A 21,373-nucleotide genomic window follows, 5' to 3' on the forward strand; every position below is an offset into this window, starting at 1 on the left:
CCGACTTGGATATGTCATTTTCTATTATTGCGGACTCAAATAAAGTTAGGAATTCCTGTTGCGTTTCCTGTGAAGCACCTTGGGCACCAATCATTGGACTGCGGGTATTTACCTGCGCTCCTAAGACGCAGTAAACAAATGCTTCTATGCTGCTATTTATGCGAACCAAACCTGCCTTTGTCAATCCTTTACCTTTCTGAGGTATGAACCAATTATACTGACTTCTATCCTTATGGGTGGATGTGTAGTATGCCGTAAGAGAATCATCGTGGGGGCTGGTGTAATGAAAGTTAAATTCATCCAAACTCTCAGATCGACCCTTAAACCTAAAGTCGGGGTTTGCTACGTTAAACTCCCTACATAATTTAATGAAGGCACTCTTATTATATCTGGTGCCGGTCCAAACAAAGCTATTAGTCCATGGCAGTACGGCTTGAAGCTCGCTTAAAACTCTCCTAATCGTAAACAAGACATGAAACCTCAAAATAGAACCGGTTTGGGTATCGGGTTTAATCAAGTCATAGCCAATACCGCAGCCGCTTGTCGCACACCACACGGCAAAGTTTAATTGCTGGGACCAATATTTCATATTTGGTCTTTCGGCCCATTTGGCGTAATCACTCACGTTTTCCACGGCCGGCGGTGTTAGTTGAAAAACGTCGCTCGTTTTGGCTATGAAAAACTTCGATGGTGTCACGAAGATTTTAAATGGGAGCTTCTTAATGTCTTGCGGCTTATCGGTGAGCTCCACGGCCGGAATAGGATAGGTACTGGTACCAAGTATTAATTCCTTTGGCCAAGCGGGCTTAACGGGTGTTGGTTTAGGCGCAACATGTGTGGGTTCATGTCGTGGATGCTTCGGCTGATCCTCTATCTTATTGGTCAACGTGGGTTTCAAATCCGCATTGCTGTACATCCTGGAGCCGTTAAAGTAAATCCCATCGGGTCTACGCTCGAACTTACTAGGGTCTGCATGCGGAAACATCTTCCTAAATGCTCTCCAATTCCAGTAATCCCGGTTGTCATGATGTGGCTGCTCCTCAATATCATTCCCAAAAGCGTCGTACATTAGTATATATAATGGATGTTATACCATCAGCACCTCCACTTTATCCTGATCTATCCAAGGAGGGCCCTAACGAACTAAACGCTGAAAACTTCAGACTTAACAAAGCAAATTTAATCCTGGCTTACTTGGAAGGGCAGACAAAACACTATGAAAAAGTTAGGAAGAAATACGTCAGAGCCCGGAGTACGCTACATAAGATTGCGATAACTTCAGGGTCTATATCCGTAGTGTTAACGGGCTCCGGCGTTGCTACTTCGCTTACTGGGCCGGGAATAATTGTTGGAGTTCCTTTGGCCGGCGTTGGGGCAGCCTGTGGTATTATTTCGGCCGTTGCTACGGGTATTATGAAACAGTTGTCAAGCAAAATATCAAAACACGACACGACAATAGCTCTGTCAAGGGCTAAAGTAAATACAATTACCGATCTTGTCTCAAAGGCTTTGCGTGACAGAAAGATAGACGACGTAGAATTCTCGCTTATTCTGGCCGAAGAAGACAAATACGAGAAACTAAAGACGGACATAAGGAATAAAAAAACAGTCGTAAAAGATCTTTCCGAGGAATCTCGCAAAAAGATCTACCAGGAGGCAAAAGAAGAGCTTCAAAGAAAACTTGCTCAGTAAACATCTGCTTATTCTATTTACATATTGAACGACAGTCTAGAAAATATGCAAATTAGAGTGCAAGACATAAATATAATAATTTTCACATACATAAGCGTCCAGATGTGTCTGGCGTTCGCTTGTGATCGTGGACTTTGGAGCTGGGGAGGCCTAAAGTCCCGAGTTCAAGCCTCGCTGTAGCTGTGAGTGAAAAAAACAGCCTCCCCCACTCACAGCAACCGTGGGAGGAGGGGTGGAAAAGAAAAGATAGAAAGTGCGATTCAACCCCGCGATGGGGGGTTTCGCGAGGAAAAGTTGGAAAAGTCAGGGGGTGTCTCGGGACGCTGTCCGGAGTTCACCCTCTGGTGGGTCGTAAGAAAGATATATGCAAAAAACCCCACTGGGGATAGCTTGGTGTCCTGCGCGATGCGTTCCCCAGTGGGGTTTCTGGCAACGCCAGTTTTCCATTTTTATTTTCTCGGAATCCATCCTAACAGGGGGTGGTTGGGGTCTATTTTGTAGAATATTTCGTAGATTACGTCAGGGTAATAAGGAATATCCTTATCCAGCCGACAAAACATCCACTCGGCTTTTGTCATATCAGAAACCTCAGGAATAGACTCACCGGTAATTTCAGACAAAATATAGGGAATAGCTTTGTAATATTTTCCTAGCTTTAATCTTTTCAATGTCTTCCGTAGCCTTTGCGGGGTTGGCTCTTCTAAGTGGTCTATGATTTTCTTCTTTACTTGCTCGTCAAGATATACCGGGTGTAAACCTTGGATATGACTCATCCAGTCTCTAAAGTATTTTATTCTCTTATAAGGTGTTTTCTTAAGACCTCCATTGGCGTAATATTGCTCTTTGGTAGCATTTGGTACGGCATTACGAATATTCTTACCACACTCGAAAGACTGTGCTGACGTGTCATCTTCTATTTGCATTTTCTTACCACAACAAATATACTTATTTGGTTTAGTAGGCACAAACTTGGGTTTCAAGCACTTTACACAGAAGTCGTAGATAAACTCTTTACATTCATGCATCGTATATAAGACTTATCTTTTAACCTTCGTGACACAGCAGCAGTAAGGGACATATCGCGCAACACGGGTAATTCCCGATGCGGACGCATACATTTAGAGGGGCCTGAAACGCAGGTAATACCCGTGAAATTCGATGCTTAGTAACTCGGATTTCGCGAGTCCCCCTACCTGCTGCTAACGTAGACGGGCAAAGTCTTTTTAAGAAATTAAGAAGCAAGTATGGCGGCAGGGCCCGCGATGCTATGCGTTCTTTAAGAGACAAATTTAGGTCCAAGAATCCATACGAACCCATTCCAGAATATTTACGAATGGAAGATTTGGGGCCAGTTACCAAAGCTCCTGATGCCCAATGGCTTAGTAAAGTCCAGGAACAAATGGATGAATCCATGGAAAAAGAACAACCGGACGACTCCGATAGGCTGGAGAAACTATTACCCGATTGGGATCCTAAGAAAGCAATAATGTTATTCGATGAATACAATGAATGGGGTAAAGAAATAATCCTGGACAGACTTCCAAGGAGCGGCTCTAAAGTCTACGTAATTAGAGATGAAAGAGGAAGGTTCTTTACCGACCCTAAGATTCCCCCAACTTTAAGGCAAGCCATTGGGGAACCTAATTTAGCAATACAGGAGCAAATGTCCGAGGAGCGAATAAACATTGGCAAACAAAGATTCTTCGCCGCCTTTGCGCGACTGCCGCCCGAAGCAGGCGGAAAGACAGAAGACCAAAAAGCCATGCAACTTCGAAATGCAAAGGAAGAAATAAGATACCTATCTGAGGAAATAGAAAGGCATAACTTCGAAATTGGCGATCTAACACAGGAAAAGCTTGCGGCCATAGCCTCCCTCAGAAGGGAAAAAGACGCGGAAATAGAAAGGCTCGTGGATAGAATCAAATACATGCGGAATGACCGCGGAGGAGAAAGAAAACAACTAATTGACGAACTACAAACCGCGAAAAAGGAAAGGGATGCAACAAACGAGAAATACGAGGCAGTCAAAGAAGAACTCAACGATGCTAAGGCGAGACAGGCTACGACAATGCAGTCCTTTAAGCACTCCTTGGAAGTAGCAAAGGGGCTGGACGAAGCACTTGCGAATTCCGCCAATGCCTTTGCGGAAGCCGAACAGGAAGGCATGCAACTGCGAAATCAAATTACCCTCAAAGACGAGCAAATTCGGCAATTAAGTGGTGCTGTCGAAGACTTAGAACACCACACCGATATGCAGCGGGAAATAATAGCCGACCAAACGCGCCCAGAAGAAGAGCGGGCAGCTGCAGAAAGGGAATTGGAAGCCAGTAGTATGTGGGGACTATGGATAGACGACTCATTATATTCATAGATTCAAGAAATGCAATAACCATGGAAACGAGAGCAAAGGGGAAAGGAGGGGAGGGGAGGGGGTGCAAAGGCGCGCTAGCTCAAGCCCAATCTTGAATGAACGAAAAAAAAAAGTGCATGCGCAAACCAAAAGATGAGGTGACGTCACTACATGCGCGCGCAAGTAAAAAAAAAAGGCGCGCTAGCTCAAGCCCAATCTTGAATGAACGGAAAAAAAAAGTGCGCGCGCAAACCAAAAGATGAGGTGACGTCACTACATGCCCGCGCAAGTACACAAGTCAAGAATGAATCAAGTCTCAGGTAGGTTTTTAAAAATCGTATATTTATTTATTTTTAAATGAGTGAAATATAAATTAGGATTACAAGGTAAAAAATTAAAAACAATTGTTAGAGATAAGAGTTCGTTTTAAGCCAAGCATTTATTTTTTCTTCTTCTTCTTTAATGGGGGGCGCTGGTCTTCAGATTCACTTTCACTAGTAGTGTCGTTATCAGATGACTCGCATTTGAGTTTTTTCATTTTTCTCTTTCTTGACTTCTTTCTGGATTTTGAAGAACGACCTTCATTTTCATCATCGCTAATGTCGCTTTCGCTTTCAACAACATTTTGCTTACGCTTGTCTTGTTTTTGAATTGTTGTATCCGTTGCCCATTGAAAGAAACCACAATCAATGTCAGGGTATTGAACAGGGCAGGCCCAAAAGACTTTACCATTGTTGGCTTGTGAATGGCACACCAAGAGTTTGGCATACACATTATGCTCGCACTTGGGAAACTTTTTTATGCGATATCCATGAGAAGAACCAAGTTGTTGAGCATCATGGAAGCAAAGATTCATGTTACATCCCAACTTCATAGTTTGTAAGGCTTCATGTCTTTCACGCTTCGTTTTGAATTGTTTTAGTGTTTCTTGTATCTGAGGATAATTGAGAACGACTCCACACTTTACCATTTTACCGCCATTCTTGGTGGAATAGGATCTGGCAGGTTTTTTACAAAAACAGTAGATAGAAGATTCGATTGAAGTCATGATTTAGTCTTGTACTAGTTACTAGGTCCAACTCGATGCAGCAACTGATCGGAAATCAGGGTTACGATTTGAAATAAAAGGTGGAATAAGATGAGGTAATGATCATATTATCCAATAGGCTCAAGTTGAGTCATGGTGCATGTGACGAGACTAAGTTCTATTTTTGTTTTCATTTGCTTTCAGTTACAAAAAGTGGTCCCAGTGACATGTTACGACTATTTTCTTGGTGTAAAATTGAAATAAAAACGTTCTAGAATGAGTGATGCACTAAATTATCAATCCTATCCAGGGTCTTTTTAAGTTCCATTGTTTTAAAGTAGTTCCAAATTTCTGGTTCTAAATCTCTTCGAAGGTACTGCCGTTCCACGAAACAGTGATCACAATGAGTTGATAGAAAATGCGGTGAAAACGGATTCCTAAACGTGTTTGTTTTGATCCGAGTTATCGCCTCGGTACAATTTTGACACTGTAGAAAATATTCTTTTGTTAACGCGTGGCTTTCTGAGTTTGGACAATTCTTTTGCATTTTCCCCCTTTGCGTTGTGTTTTCTATGACTTGAATCTTTGTTCGCGCTTAATCACAGTGGAGTCTATGAGCCAAGTTGAGACTAAACTAAAACCTTTTTGCCGTGATACACGTTTTTTTAGGTCAAAAAAAGAAAAAGAAAAAAAAAATTGTATAAAAATAGAAACACGGTAATGATTAATTAAAGTTGGAGCATTATCTTTTTTATCCCCATCAACACCCTCTTCACCATTTTCTCCCTTTTCATTGGTCATATTATAATTGTAATCTGAATTTGAAGTTTGAGTTTACTCCATGCTCTTTATGATTTTACCATCAAACAAAAAGACACACACACAAACAGAATTCTTGTTCACAATTTTTATTAGAAGTTCAGCAAAATGATTACTTGATTACACTATATATTTATATACAGGTTTTCTTTCTTTCTTTTTTTTCTTAATTACAATTCTTGAATAAGTTGCTCATGATTTATTGATTCATAACTCGTCAAGTCAACTTCATTAAGGTAGTCTTGATGATAACGATGTTTTAAAATGACTTGGAAAAAATAATATTTGGTAAAATCAATCATTTGTTTATCTAGTGACTCTACTAATTTTTTTTGATTACTTATCTCTTTAAAAGAGGAATAAAATTTAATGCTATGATCAATTTTCATAAAATGACCCTTATCGTCAAACCTGTTTACACAATAAATCAATCCTCTGTCGAGATAAGTTACTAGGCATGTTTCATGAACGAATTCGCTAATGCCATATTCTTTACAACACATTAAATTATATTTTTCTTCAAGTCTTTTGTTATTCACTGAGCGTTGGTGCTTGCATAGGCCACATTTTTTTCCATTTATCTAAAAAAATTTGGGTGGCAAAATATCAAATCAGAAATGTGATATTTCATTAGCAAGATAAAAGGCTCATAAACATTTAAACGGCTACGACGAATTCGTTCAAGAAATTGAGCTGTAACAGGGGCATAATACTTTAATGAAAAAGTTTGCCTGCAATGAGGACATAGTTTTGGGTTTGTTTGACCTAGCATCATAAAATCAACTACACATTTGCTATGAATATATTTGTTACAACAAAGCATTTTATTTGAATCATACGTCTCTTGATTATCGTCCAGACAAATAAAACACGTCTAAAAAAAAAAAACAACAACAACAAAAGATAATTCAAGGAATAGTTATTACCCGAGTTTCAAAATCATGAGGAACAACAGCTATTAAGGATTGCCTATCCAATCGGATTTTGGATTCAATTTTTTCAAGATCTACTACGAGTTCTCTTAGAATTGTTCGTAATCGATGTTTTGGTCTACCGAGGGGTTCTATTACGATTTCGTTCTCTAATAATGAGATTTGTATAAGATTATATATTTTGGTGAATATTTGATGCATATGAAGATTGCAGATTAGAGCTGTGATCTTGCTCTTAGTGTAGTTGTTAAGCTAAAGTAGAAAAATGGACGAAAATCAATAAATAATCAAATAAAAAACCCATTGTCAATCAGTAACCATCGTAAATGTGGGTTAAATCTAAGAAAAATTCATCTCTCTCCGAATCAATCACACAATTTGCTTCATCTAAAGCATGTTGTAAATCTATCATATAATTCTGGCCATCAATATCTTTCCCCAATATTGTTTTTCTTATAAGTTCTATATTCTTTAATCCTTTTTCGGAAATCTTATAACATTTATTTATAGTTTCCAAAAGTGCATCCATTTTCATAACACTACCGCTAAACGCCCTTTTCATCTTTTCAACGGATGAATCAATAGTTTTAACCTGAATAAAAGGAAAAGATAAAACGTCTTACTTTTGTTCCTCAACTTTTTGAAAATTTGATCAGGATGGAAGCCCATCCAATTTTTTTAGCATTTCCTTAATTGCCATTTTATACTTTTTGTTTTGTTTTACCATTTTAGTTTTATAATAATGAATGAAAAAAGAGACCGGTAAATAGATAAATTGGCATCTTGGTAGTAAACGATCTTCCGAAAAAGTTTCTAATACAAAACTTGGAAGGACCTTTATCATTTGTCGACAAACAGGACAGCTACGTCCTGCTACGCTTTTGGTATTTTCTACATAATATCTTAGTAGGCAGGTTCCATGGATTCTTAAGGAACAACACGAAAATTCTACCCAATGTTTTTTAACATTGGTAGGATGTTTGATATATCTTCTGTTTAAAGATAATAGGCAAATATTGCATACCAAGTCTTCCAGATCTTTTTTGCTTTCTTCATCTTCCTCTCCTTCCTCTTCCGAATCTTCATCGAGATCGATACGGATTCTTTTTCTAGCAGGCTGCTCATTCTTTTTACTCGTTCCAGCATCGCCAGTACTCGTTCCTGCGGCCCGATCGTTCGTTAGTCCTCCAATCGGTGACGGCGAGTTAGGGGCCACGTCAGGGGATTCGGGAACCACCATCACATCTAATAAAAGCAACAAAAAGACAAGTATAAGTATGCATTTTGTTGGGGGGAAAAACCAGTGCAAGAACTGAGAAGATGGCATGCTGTGGTATACTTACCAATATTGGATGAAGATTGATCAACAATTTCCTGGTTGGAAGCCATCGTTGAAGATTTATAGTAAAGAGTACAACGGGGAGATTAAATTCAATGAAACGATTGTCAAAAAAAATTGATTTGGTGAAGAAAATTGGTGCTTCGGGTGCCCATATTTATAATGAAATCCACTTTAAAAGAATAAACAGCTGATTAATCAAATTTTTCTTTGAATTCAAAAGAACTAAAAAAGACATGAAAAGAAAATTTTAAAGGAAGAAAAAAGGTTTTTGGAACATAAGACATCTGTGCGGTGGTGTTTGCTCACTAGAAGAAATAAAATCTAAAACTTATTAGTATGTTATACAAATTTTTTTTTTCCGACAAACAAATGAATGGAAAAACGTAGGACAGAAAAGAATAAATTGAGGTTTTAGAACATATGACTTCTGTGTACGTTCACTAGGAACAAAGAAAATCTAAACATTATTTTGGTGCTATTCAAAAAAAAAAAAAAAAAGTACATACACACACACACACACACACATACGCACATACGCATATACGCACTCGTACATAAGATTCTTTTTTTCTTTTTAAGTCGTTTTGAGGGTTTTCCCCAAACGATGATTGTTAAAGACATAAAACTCAAAAGAGATTTCGATTCAGTCAACAAAAGATGTAATACACAAGCAATACTCCAGTTTCGAGTTCTCGGTTAGCGACCGCTGGACTCTAAGCCGCGTGTTCGCTTCTAACGCGAAAACGAGGCTATCCCTGTATTGCTGGCGTGACAACAACAACAATCCCTTATCAACGAGTGTGTTTTTTATTCCAAGTAGTAGCAAAAGTCAGTAATACGGTGATTTTATTTGAAATTTTTAAGTGAACTAATTCAATGGAAACCATTCCATCGCTTGATGAGCTAAAAAAGTTTACTGTCAAGGAATTACGCGAGATTTTACGTCGTGAAAATCAGACGTCGAGTGGAAACAAGTCTGACCTTGTGATTCGATGTCACACAACTTTCCAAAGGAAAGATTTAAGATTACAAGGAGATGCTGAGACCAAGGATCATTATGTAAAACCGCAAGCCAGAGAGCAAGCATTAGTAAATATCGTATCAAACACTAAAAGCAACGAAGAAACAACCTACGAAAAGCTATCGCGTGAATGTTCACACTGCCAGTGGAGCAAGGACTTACGAAACCTACCCACGTTTAACCTTGTGCAGCTTTACGATTACCTTGTAACCAAGACATCCAAGTATAACCACACATCTATTCAGACATCAGCTTACAAAAAACTCAAAGCGTATCAGTTTTTTAAAGAGGGACATATCAAAGACATTCGAGTCGGTTGTTCTACGAGAGTTACGTATGTCGAAGCAGAAGTGTTGGCTTCCATGAAGCAAGAGAAATACAAGGCCATTATCTCTTTCACTCATCTTGGAGATGTTTTAAAAGCTGCTTGTATGTGCCCAGCAGGGAGGGGTGTACATGGTCGTGGCCATTGTAATCATGTTGGTGGGGTCTTATTTGCCATGGAAGACTTCTCCCATAGAGGTTTGAAGGAAAGCTGTGAGCCAGTGTCATGCACATCAAGGCTATGTAGTTGGAATGTACCTCGAAATGTTCGGATACAGCCTAAGCCAGTGGATGACATCGTAATTACAAAGTATAGCTTTGGAAAAGAAGCAAGAAAAAAAGCAAAAAACAGCCTGTATGATCCAAGGGCTCCAGATGACAGACAAATAAACACAGGAAGACTTGAAACACTGTGTTCCAATCTTGCTCAATCTATGCAAAGCTCTTCATTTTTCTTGTTTCATGATATCAAGCCTCTGCAAGTTGATGATGAGAATTTGATTATTGACAATGTTTGTGAGTCAGTTCCTGAAAGTGCACCAGATATTGAAATAGAACAAGATATTGAGTTGCCATTCAATGATTTTTATGACATTTCAACTATGAATTTTAAGTCAATGATTGACATTTATACTGAGAAAGCTGATGACAATGAAATAGAAACAATTGAGAGGATGACAAGAGGACAGAGTGCAAATGCATCTTGGCGGGAATTAAAGAGGATTAAACTGACTGCTTCAAATTTCAAATCTGCAGCAGTCAGGACGTCAGAACCTGATAAGCTGCTAAAGAGGATGATGTATATCCCTGATGTCAGAAAGCCTGTTCCAGCACTTGAATATGGACAGTTGCATGAATCTGTTGCAGTTGAAGACTACATTGCAGTGAAAGCTAGAGAGGGGAATGCAAATTTGAAAGTCTGGGAAGTAGGAACAATTATTTCAAAAGTCAGGCCAGGATATGGGGCAAGCCTTGACAGAATGGTTTTCGACCAGAATGCTAATGGGCAGAAGCAGGGTGGATTAGAAGTGAAATGTCCTTTTTCGAAGAAAGGAATGTCTGTTGAAGAAGCATGCCAGGACAAAAACTTCTGTTTATCAATACGAGACGGTCAAGTTCCTAAACTAAAACATGGTCATCAATACTACTATCAAGTCCAGGGACAAATGTTTGTCTGTGAGCTACAATGGATTGATTTTGTAGTTTGGTTTGGTCCAGCAAACTTGAACATTGAAAGAGTATACTTTGATAGACAGTGGTGGTTTAGTTTTGTTCTACCAAGGATCGAATACTTCTATCGAAGGGCATTTCTCCCCGAAGTGTTTACAAGAAGAGTTCAGCATGGCATCCCACTTTATAAGCATGGTGGTTGGAAAAGTTTCAAGAAGACACAAAAGGCCAAAAGAAGTGTTTAGCCTTGTAAAATATAGTTAAAGTGCAGTCAGTAGTTACATGTACATGTATTTTGTGGGTATACTGACTGCAGGCTATTAACAATTTTGCACAAATTTTTATCAACATATGGTTTGTTTTTAAGAAAAACGTTTTTGGACAAAACAAGTCACTGTATTTTTATTACTAAATCTTACATACATGATTTGTATGAAATGTACAAAAAGTTCTTGGTTACTTGATAGCTAAATAGTCATTCGAAGACTTTTATAGTAGAAAAATACTTTTGTAATTATCTTAATAATAATCTCATTATTAATCAGATACATTTTGGTGGGAGTAAAGGTGGCAAAAAATTAGTTAGATAGGAGCAAACAGTAAATATCTGATTAGCTACATGAGATAGACTTAAAGGCAGGGTCCCATCAAGAATATGATATCCCTTTATTCTCCCTATTGCTCGCTCCACATGAATGCGTACAGATGCAATATGCACTGTCTCTTGAACTTCTTCAGCAGTAAGCTGATTTCTACTACCTTTGTAAGGAGGAATGTTTAAATGTACTCCCTGAGGTAAGATGTCTCCAATATCAAACCCCCTGTCAGCCATGACATTATCCCCAGTATTAAGAAATTGGATTAAGCCTGATTGCTGAGTTATAAACTTATCTGAAACCCTTCCACCCCACAGTTTAGAAACAAAGGTTACTTGACCATTTGGAGAAATACCAATTAAAGCTTTAAAAGTGTTGTGGTGTTTGTAATTCGACCATGTTAATGATTGCGCTGTCATAGAAGAGGGAACCTCCACAAATATCTCTGTACAATCAATTATTACCCTTGTTGTTGGATACAGAGCAAACTGCTCTGGCATATTTCTTCTCACTGCACTTTGAGAAGGAAATGGAAATAACTGGTCTAATTCAAAATATAAAAAATTTATCCAGGTACAAAAAATCTTGGAAAAATGACCCATAGAGATGTTAAACCTATCAGCTAAATCCCTGACAAAAAGACCAACTTTAAGTCTAACTAATACCATAAAAAACTCATTTATAAATGTTATGTTCCTTTTGGGACCTGGTTTCTTTTTGCCTTGTTCTTGATATGTCTGGGAATCTTTTACATCACCACTGCCCCAATACTGCATTTTTTCAAGTTTTGGTTCAATGTAATTAAAAAAGTGCACAAGTGTATCATAGTTGGGGAATCCAGTGTAAAACTGAATGGCAGAGTCATCATCTTTAAATTTCTGAAGGCTGAATTCCCTTTCTTTGTAGTCATCAAGTTCTTTCTGTAAATTTCCCACTTTAACCCTAAGACTGTTCAACATCTCTGACTTGACTTCTAGCCTTTCCTGCATAGTCTGTTGGTATTCGCAAGGGTACTTAGGTGTTTGAGTAAAGGTGAAGGCATAATCATGGTCATTATTCTTTGAAGATGATGGAAAATCAAATGACCAGTCAGTCTGTGTGGATTTTTCTTGTACCTGCAATACAACAAGAAAGTTTTTTGTCAAGTTTACTCTCATAAATATATAATAATAAATATAGCAATGAACAACAATAACATTATGGGTAGTTATTTAAAACAGCACAACACATTTATAAGTTTTACAAACATTTATATTTGAGCACTTGGATGGCATTCTGTGCTGCTATCAGTGCAACATAAAATGAGACTTATTAGTTTTATACTCGCAAGGTAAACCCATAATACCAAGGGTATATTTTTTGGGCAAAAGAAAAAAAACATTCATAATAGTTTGTATGTAACTACCTGAGGCATATCAGTTTCGTCAGTCTCGCATACATTTACTGCAGGTTCACTGGGGCTCTCTTCAAGGTCCTTTTTCTCTTCAATGTCAATGTAAACGCTTTGTTCTTGAGGCTTTGGTGACACATTTTCTTTACTTTTTAACACTCTTCTTGTCAAAACTCTTCTTGTCTTTTTCTTGGGTTGAGGTGACCACTCGAAAATCGATGGCTCTGCACCTGCAACAACAGTGAAACGATAGTGATAAATAGGTAATTTTAAACAGTGAAACGAGTTTTGAGTAAGCTACTAGGTTCGAGCTAGTCTATAATGGGCACAAGGAAAGTAGAATTTAATGTATCTGACTTTTTACTTATCATTTGACTGAAAGAACATGTTATAAGCCATTACATAGGCTCCATGCATGCAGTAAGCATTTTGAATGAAACAATCAAACAAAGTAAATCCAGCTTGATCGATAATCACTTAGCTCACGTACCTGGCCGTAACCTATGTCGCGTTCCTCCTGGAGGTTTGTAAATGTCTTCTTGCTGAAAATGTTTATCGCAGACCACTGTAGATGGCTTAACATAAAATCCATCTCTCCCATGCTGCCTCTTGATCAAGTTGCACCAGCGAGTTCGCAAAGATACCTTCGCTGGGAACTGGAAAAACCGAATGTTTGAACGGCTTCCATCGTTCAAGTATTCAAAGCTATTGCAAGCTGCTGCTGCACATTGCTTTCCTCGGCTTCTTTGCCTTTTCTTGTTAGTATTATTTACCTCCATAAGTCGTTGAAACGATCAAAAAGCTTTCTTAACAGCAACTAATACTAAAAACCTCTTATATCTGTCACAGAGAGATGAGTTCGTATACAGGGATAGCCTCGATTCCAAGTTATCGAAGCGCGCCCCAATATCTTTTTCCAGCGGTCTTACGCGATCTAGCAAAGGGAGTATTTAGATGATATGTATAGAACAATACAGAAAAAAGCTCATTGGTTTTTTGTTTGTGTAGGTAATGAGTGATGCTAATAACGCTTTTTAAAAGCACTAGAAATGAACAGCTAACAATCGAGATATCAGGTTACCTCAAAGAGTAGTAACTCGTAATAAATCTAAGATTTTTTTATTTTTTTTTTGGTATGTTCTTTGGAGTTATCTTTTTCATTTCTTAGCTTTTTGGAATAAGGTTATCATAAAGTCAATTGAAACAGAGTCTAACAAAAAGAAAGATGCCACAAGACCAAAACAAACACAATTGGCCGGTATTTACTTTTGAGGATTAAAGGATGAATAGAACTTTTACAACTTCAAAAGGATACCAAAACTACTAAGTTTGGTCTTTGCATAATTTATTCTTTTAAAATCGTAAGTTATACAAACTTTTGCCTGGAAACCATTCAAGTTGCTAAAATCTTTTGAGTTCTTTCAAAATCACAAACATTATTTTTAAAAATCAAAAAGGTGTCCGATAGATTGATTCTAATAGTTTGCTCAATGTATGAATGAATTTCAAAAAATCTATTCAGAATGAAAAAACTCCGCCCTCAATGTATAATGAAAAGCTAAACCAAAATCCTTTCTGAACATGCACATAGTGTAAAGAAAGTCTTTAGTTTTTTTTCACAAAAGAGCATATCCTTATATGTTCTCTTTCCTGATATAGTTTTTTAATACGACTTTTAAACAAAATACTAGAAAAAATCAGAGTTGTTTAGCCTTTGTCATGCCATATATCTTTTGTTGATGGTTAATAAAGGTTTTATATTATTAACCAATCAGGGTATGAGTTATAAAATTGTATGGATTGATTGACATTCCTTTCACTGGAAGTTTTTTAAAAAGTCGAGCAATTTTATTGTGACAAATCATTTTACCAGCAAGACCAGGAAAAACGAAGAAGACGACGAGCTCAGAAACAAAAGACAAAAAGACACACCATGTCGAATCAAGGTACCAAAACTTAAGATGTGAATGCTTAAATGTGAATGCTGTCTCATAAACTGATTTTTTTTTTTGCCACAACAAATTGACGGACAAGCTCAGAAAACTAACTTTTTGTTAGATTATCGTTTTAAAATTGACCCATGCCTCTTTCTTTCGTGTAATTTTTCATCTTATTTTCCTTGTTTTTTGGTTTTTTTTTGATAGAGAACAAAGTTGAATTGACTGTTGAAGAGAAAGAAGAAAAAGAAAGCAGTCCGCAAGAAACGTCGGCAAACGAAAAGGACGATCGTGAAAATGAACCGCAAGTAAATCAAATTAAAGGTATAGTTTTAAGAAAAGAGTGATTTTGTCTCAACAAATTAAATATACTATTCTAATGCCAAACGCTTTTAAAAAAAGGTATTTAGTTATCAACTGTTTAGCTGTAACATAACTAAGAATTTTACTCAGGCATGACCTAAAGGAAAAAAAAAGCAAAAGACTACATTTTCTACTTTCTTTGTTTATTAGATGATTCTTTAGAAGACGATTATTGGGAAGACGAAGACAATCTCTTCTATGGTATGTCAGACGATGAGTCGGACTGGGAAGAGATGCCGAGCATCGCGGAACAGTTAGAGCCCGATATGGCTCTAAGATTGTACAGCCAATTCGGCGATGCACTATATCTGATTTCTTAAATTTATTATTTATTTTGTATATTTTTTAAGGAACATATTGTATAAATAAACTAAAAATTCTTTTAATTTGTCTTTTTGATGTGTGTTGCTATAATAATAATAATTGGCAATGGATTTAGTGGTTGAACTTGATAAAGGCTAAATTGGGCAAGCATAATGAAATGTTTACAATGTTTGTAATGAAGCAAATTAATATTCTTACAAAAACAATAAGAAAATTGGAAAAGAAAAGACAATGGAAAACAAACGAAAAAGATACAAAAAGAAAGAAACCAAAAAAAAAACCTTGAAAAAAATTAAAATTAAATTAAAGAATGAATGAGCTTTTTTTTTTCTTCCTCAATTGATAATGAAATGAATAGTTGAATCATTTAAAAGGAATAAAATGCGCGCACCCAGATCGGTGGATCCCTGACCAATTTTGCTCAACTGTATTTTTTTTATTTTTACACGTGGATCATATGACTATTATATTAACTCATACTACATATAGAATAGTAGAGGGCAACACGCTCATTCAGTGCATTATTCGTTAACAGGGATGCTACGAGAAAGCGCAGAGAATACTTATTTTTCTGATGATGAAAATGGAGACGCACTATGTCTTCGCGCCTTGGAAGACTATGAACAAAGAGGGGGACTGGTAACGACACGCAGTCGATACAACCATTTATCTGAGGTAAGACGCACCCAGTGGCGGCAAAATGACGCGTTTCGCACGTCAATCATACGATATGTTATGAAATTAAAAGATCCGAGCGATGTGTTAACTGTGAGAGAAGGAGCTGAGCGCGTAATACATACCATTCAAGAAATTATGGAAGTGATTCATCAAAGAGAAAATATTCAGCCCCAGGATACAGTAGGTATCGAAATAACGGGGGGTGATTTAATTATGCCAGTTTCTTTGCCCATGCGCAAAGGACAATCGGCATCAAGCAGACAAACTATTATTATGGAAGAAATTCAAAGAATTCAACAATCTCGGAAAGAATGGTTATTAGCTGGAACTTTTGAGGTGGAAGTGACCTTAGTTCGAGGTTTACAAGGGCGTGGAAGGAAGGCTAGAGTGACCCTCTCCTTGGACGAATTAAGAGAAAAAATTGACAAAAGTATTGTAACCGGCATTTTATGTGATGAACATATTTCATTGGGGGATGACATGTTTCGAGAATTAGCCAGACACGTAGGAGGAGTTGATGTGTCAACCCTACGCGAAACTATTTGTTGGCATAACAACATGACCTGGCGTGAAGTAGCAGATCGATGGGCCTCCTCTCCTTACGCGCATCCTATGATGATTATCAAGTGCAGCGAGACCGCACACGAGCCCGATACTAAAGTCTGGTACACCAAAGACTGGAAAGACTGTTGGGTCTTTTACTGGGTAGAGTCATTAGATAGAATATTTACCGTCACCTTTCCTCACCGCTTATATTATAATAAAAACGGCGTGTTTTGTTATCGCTGTGGTCGTGGGTATACCGATCGTCGAAAGCTCCCTCATGAATGCCGCGAAGTGGGTCAAGTTCGCAAGTACCGCCCTGGTGTGAAACGAGCTTTTCACGCCATGGATCCTCAGGTAGCGCGAGCCAAGAAACCAAGATCCATTGTGCACGACGACCACTCGAACAATTGCATGGGACGAGCCATTTTAAGTGGTGTAAACCACGTGTTGCATGATGACGTAAGCAAACACATCTCAGGAGAAACCCTAAGATCCTGGTATTATGCATCCGGAGTGGAATGGAATGAACCATGCGGTTACGACGAATTGCAAAAATTCCAAAAGACCATGGATCAGAAACATCCCGGCATTCTTATCAAGGTTTACGATGAAATTGCGCGCCGGGTCATTTATGTTGCCAAAACCAACATACCTGTTCAGCATACCATCTACCTCAACCATCGTTGTGACCATTATGAATTAATCACTTCCATGCCGGGCTGGTTGGGGCGGGGATATTATTGCACACGATGCGACCAAGGCTACAACGACAAAGACCATCACAAATGCACACGATCCTGTCTCAAATGTAAAGGTTCGACCAACCACTACGATCAACGCAGTCATCAATCCTTGTGTTGCGAGCACTGTCATATTGAATTTTGGAATCAAAAGTGTTTTGATCAGCATACCAAAGTGTACCATTACTCTTCATGCAGCCATTCCACCTGTCAGCGCTACCAATGGTGCGACAAGTGTGAAATGACGGTCGACCTCTGGCAAAACAAAACCAAAACGTTGCTCAAGATGACAGACCATGTGTGTTATCAGTACCACTGTAAAACCTGCGATGAGCCTAATGCTTTGCGTGGCCAGCATTTTTGTTATGTTCAAACCATAGACAGAGAAAGTCCTGTCCAAGAGGCGGGTGATAACGACGACCAGAGTAGATTTCGCTATTGTTTTTTCGATTTTGAGACGCAGTGTCTCGAAGAGCATCATATTGTTAACAAAGCGGTCGCCATTAAAGTGTGTCATGCTTGCCAAAACGATCCTGCTGACCAGCCTTGTCAAGGGGGTTCGTGTGGCCGACGCCGCGTTCATGTGTTTGATACGATAGACGCCTTTTGTGAGTGGGCGTTTCAACCAGAGCATGAAGATTATGTATTCCTAGCCCATAATTTCAAATCGTACGATTCCTACCCCATCTTAGAATGGTTGATCAAACAAGGAAAAAGACCCATGTGTATTTTTCAAGGCGGCAAGGTGATCACCATGAGCTTAGATAAAGTTGTCTTTAAAGATTCCTTGTGTTTTATTCCTGTGGCCTTGCGCAAGTTTCCGAAAACCTTTGATTTGCAAGGTCCCGGTAAAGGCTGGTTTCCTCATTTCTTTAACACGCCATCCAACGCCCACTACATTGGTCCTTACCCCGAGGCGCACTACTATGGGATGGAAGACATGGATCCTGAAGAAAAGTTAAGTCTTCTCCAGTGGTTGGACGAGAAAAAGGATCAAGTGTTTGATCTACAAGAAGAATTAATGCGTTATTGTCGACAGGATGTTCAAGTCATGATGGAAGGATGTTTGCACTTTCGACATTTAATCTGGAAGCTGTACACAGTCGATCCCTTTACAGACTGTGTCACGTTAGCAAGCATGTGTTTAAGGGTGTTTAAACAAAACTTTTTAACCCCCACACCCTAGGAGTCGTTCCTACTATGGGTTATCGGTCACGGGATATCCAATCCTCTGAGGCCTTGGAATGGTTGCATGTGATTCAACAGCAATGTTCCACTCCGATTCAGACCGCTCTATCTTTTGAGGGAGAAAAAATTATCATGGGCACCAAAGTAGACGGTTATGATGAAAGAACCCGCACCATATACCAATATCAGGGATGTTATTTTCATGGGTGTGAATTGTGTTTTAAAAATGGCACAACATTCAACAGTCAGGCTGGCAAGACCATGAAAGATTTGCACGAAGCTACAAGACGACGCACCCACAAACTACGAGAAAAAGGCTATCACGTGGTAGAAAAATGGGGTCATGAATGGAGTGAAGAACGTGTCCAACACGTGCTGCCGGAAAAACTCTCTCGCTGAGACCTTTGCATCCCCGGGACGCTTTATTTGGAGGTAGAACCAATGCCATCCAGTTGTATGCGTCATGCGATGATTCTTCAACCCATCGCATTCGTTACATTGATGTCGTGTCTCTCTATCCGACAGTCATGTGGGAAGAGGAATATCCATTGCATCACCCAACCCTCTATTTTGGTCGCGACCCTATCCTCCAGTGTCATGATAAGGTAATCAATGGGGAGTGGTTTGGTCTGGTCAAGTGCGATGTAGATCCGCCCCGAGGGCTTTACTTTCCAGTCTTGCCTATGCATATTAATGGAAAAATGATGTTTACCTTATGCTATCAGTGTGCTGTGAACGAGTGTCAAGACGACTGCCTTCACGACCGCAAAGATCGTCGGTTGTGCAATGGGGTATGGACCACGTGTGAATTGCAAGAGGCGTGTCGTCAAGGATATGAGATTCATAAAATTCATGAAGTGTGGCATTACCCCCATCGAAGCAACACGCTATTTCGTGATTACATTCGAGAAAATCTGAAGTTGAAACTAGAAGCGTCGGGATGGCCAGAATATTGCATAACCGAAGACCAAAAGCAAAGGTTTGTGGAACAAGTAGAGCAAGAACAAGGAATTCAGTTGAATAATGACAAGATTAAGAAGAATTCCGGCTTGCGCCCCGTCGAAACTTCTCTAGTTAAGGGGAGCGTGTTCGTAAGGAGGAGAGTGGAACAGTTTTGGGTGGGGTAGGGTGAGGGGGGGGTTAGGGAAGGGAGGGGATGGGTTTTGTGAAAGAGGCGAGGTGGCAGTGCATAGGGGTAGGTTTAGAGGTGGTTGGGGAGGAATGGTAGAGGGGAAGAGAGGTGCGGATGGGTTGGAGGGGGGGGGGTGTGTGGAACGTTCGGGTGTTGGGGAGATGTTGGGGGGCCGGGGGGAGGGGTAGTTGGTGGAGAAAGGTAACATCGGAATTGGTGAGGGTGGGCGGTGGGGGTTGAGGAGAGTGGGGTGGAGTGTGTTGGAGAGAGGGGTGTGGGGGACGGTGAACACCCTTTGGGGAAATTTGGCACAGTCCCCCTTTTAAGCTAAAACCCTTTACATTCAGTGACCCCTCAATAGGACTTTATGATTCTCCATGACGACAACTGCGTGTGGTCAAAGTGTTGCTGTTGAATACAACTTGTTCAAGTTCGATACGAAACAATGCATGAAACCACTGAATATATGTGAATGGTAATGTTGTACTGGCTCATTCGTCAAGCCTGGGCACGATTGCGCTTGTATAAATTTCGTTCACACTTACAACGCTTGAGATAGGGTGGGGGGGGAAGCCGGGGGATTGATGGGAAGGGCTGGAGAGGGGTGTGGTGGTGGGGTGGGGTGGTGTGGTGTGTTTAGGGGGGGCTGGTGCCTTAACTGTGCGGGAAACCGAGCTGTAGGTGGGGGGGGGTAGGGAGAGGACGGGAGGAGAGTGTGGGGATGCATAGTGTGGAGTGTTGGGTGTGGTTGCAAGGTGATGGTTGCTCAGGTGTTGGGATGCTGTTAGAATGGTAGAGAAAAGAGGTGTGCCGGCGGGTGGATGGGGGGTAGCAGGCGCGAGTTTCACTCTTGAGAGAGTGGGGCTGGGTGCTGGTTTTGGGGTAAAGGTGGTTGCGAGGAGTAGGAAGGGGGTAGAGGGAGTGAGATGGATCGTTGCAAAATTGTGGGCGGTGGGAAGCACGAGTTAAGGAGGGTTTTCGACGGGAGTTATTTACCACTATACGGATTCTTGTGTTTACAAATACCGCTCCGGGGATAAGACGAAATTGAAATGGTGACGGTGGATGTCGCTGGGGCTGCGAATGCGGTGACCCAGAACCAACTGGATCGAGAGTTTGTTCGCTTTGGGCACTAAAAAATCCTATGCCTACCGAACCAAGCAAGCAGAGCCCGGGGTTTGGTTAATGCAAAGGCATTAGTCTGAACCTTCAAACGAAACCATTTTTCATGTTTCCAATCCATGATGGAAATTGTTGGCGGGATCAATGAAGGAATATAGATCGTGTCGAGATCCACGCAAATTCCAACGGACTTTCAGTGAACGCCAATTAAAACCGTCCCGATGACAAAAGAGCTGACAGTTGGTGATACCATAAGAAACGACTCCGAAAACGTATTCATACCTTACCGACGGTTATAAAGCCTGACCTCATTTCCTTTGTATTTATCACATCATGGCATTCAACTCTATCATAGACCTGGACCAGGACGAAAACGAAGACCGTGACGTCAAAAACGGAACAGCTATGGCTCTGACTTTAGTAGTGGAAATCTATTCTGCAGTCTGAAATCCCTGCAAATCTCCCTCAATCACCACAAATCTGCAATCTCGGGTGTTCCAAAGGTTCCGTGCGATGTTCTTTAACATAGGTGATGATAAAGTTACAACTGGTGATGACCAACTGCAAATGGTTCAAGTGGTATTTTCAGGAAATATAGAAAAGACGAACAAGAAAAATACTTCAAGAGAATGATGTATGATGCGTGGAATGGAGACAGTTACCCGACTTGTCCTCATTAT

The 21,373-nt window shown here is 39.7% G+C and overlaps 3 protein-coding genes across 4 annotated transcripts in view; 2 read left to right on the forward strand and 1 right to left on the reverse strand.

The window, feature by feature from the left end:
• LOC116288005 (uncharacterized) overlaps positions 1 to 21,373 on the forward strand; it is a 190,352-nt gene that overhangs the window by 98,910 nt on the left and 70,069 nt on the right. The window lies entirely within an intron of this gene.
• LOC148911073 (uncharacterized) lies at positions 8,840 to 11,650 on the forward strand. The gene has a single exon (XM_089030753.1). The coding sequence runs from the start codon at positions 9,039 to 9,041 to the stop codon at positions 10,920 to 10,922; it is 1,884 nt and encodes a 627-aa protein (XP_088886879.1). The 5' UTR covers positions 8,840 to 9,038; the 3' UTR covers positions 10,923 to 11,650.
• LOC148911074 (uncharacterized) lies at positions 11,065 to 13,606 on the reverse strand. Its single transcript, XM_089030754.1, has 3 exons — positions 13,154 to 13,606; positions 12,679 to 12,893; positions 11,065 to 12,388 (listed from the first exon to the last, which is right to left on the reverse strand). The coding sequence occupies exons 1-3, from the start codon at positions 13,440 to 13,442 to the stop codon at positions 11,219 to 11,221; spliced, it is 1,674 nt and encodes a 557-aa protein (XP_088886880.1). The 5' UTR covers positions 13,443 to 13,606; the 3' UTR covers positions 11,065 to 11,218.

Source organism: Actinia tenebrosa, unplaced genomic scaffold (genome assembly GCF_029948245.1).
Source record: "Actinia tenebrosa isolate PJP-AT-01 unplaced genomic scaffold, QUT_ActTen_1.0 PGA_scaffold15__27_contigs__length_11533743, whole genome shotgun sequence".
Classification (NCBI taxonomy): domain Eukaryota; kingdom Metazoa; phylum Cnidaria; class Anthozoa; order Actiniaria; family Actiniidae; genus Actinia; species Actinia tenebrosa.

What these genes read in the sequence shown, in the direction of transcription:
- LOC148911074 (XM_089030754.1), bottom strand. Translation starts at nt 13,442, where the DNA reads ATGGAGGTAAATAATACTAACAAGAAAAGGCAAAGAAGCCGAGGAAAG. An exon ending in GCGACATAGGTTACGGCCAG is followed by an intron (nt 12,894 to 13,153) that starts GTACGTGAGCTA and finishes CTGTTGTTGCAG; the next exon opens with GTGCAGAGCCATCGATTTTC. An exon ending in ACGAAACTGATATGCCTCAG is followed by an intron (nt 12,389 to 12,678) that starts GTAGTTACATAC and finishes GTTGTATTGCAG; the next exon opens with GTACAAGAAAAATCCACACA.
- LOC148911073 (XM_089030753.1), top strand. Translation starts at nt 9,039, where the DNA reads ATGGAAACCATTCCATCGCTTGATGAGCTAAAAAAGTTTACTGTCAAG.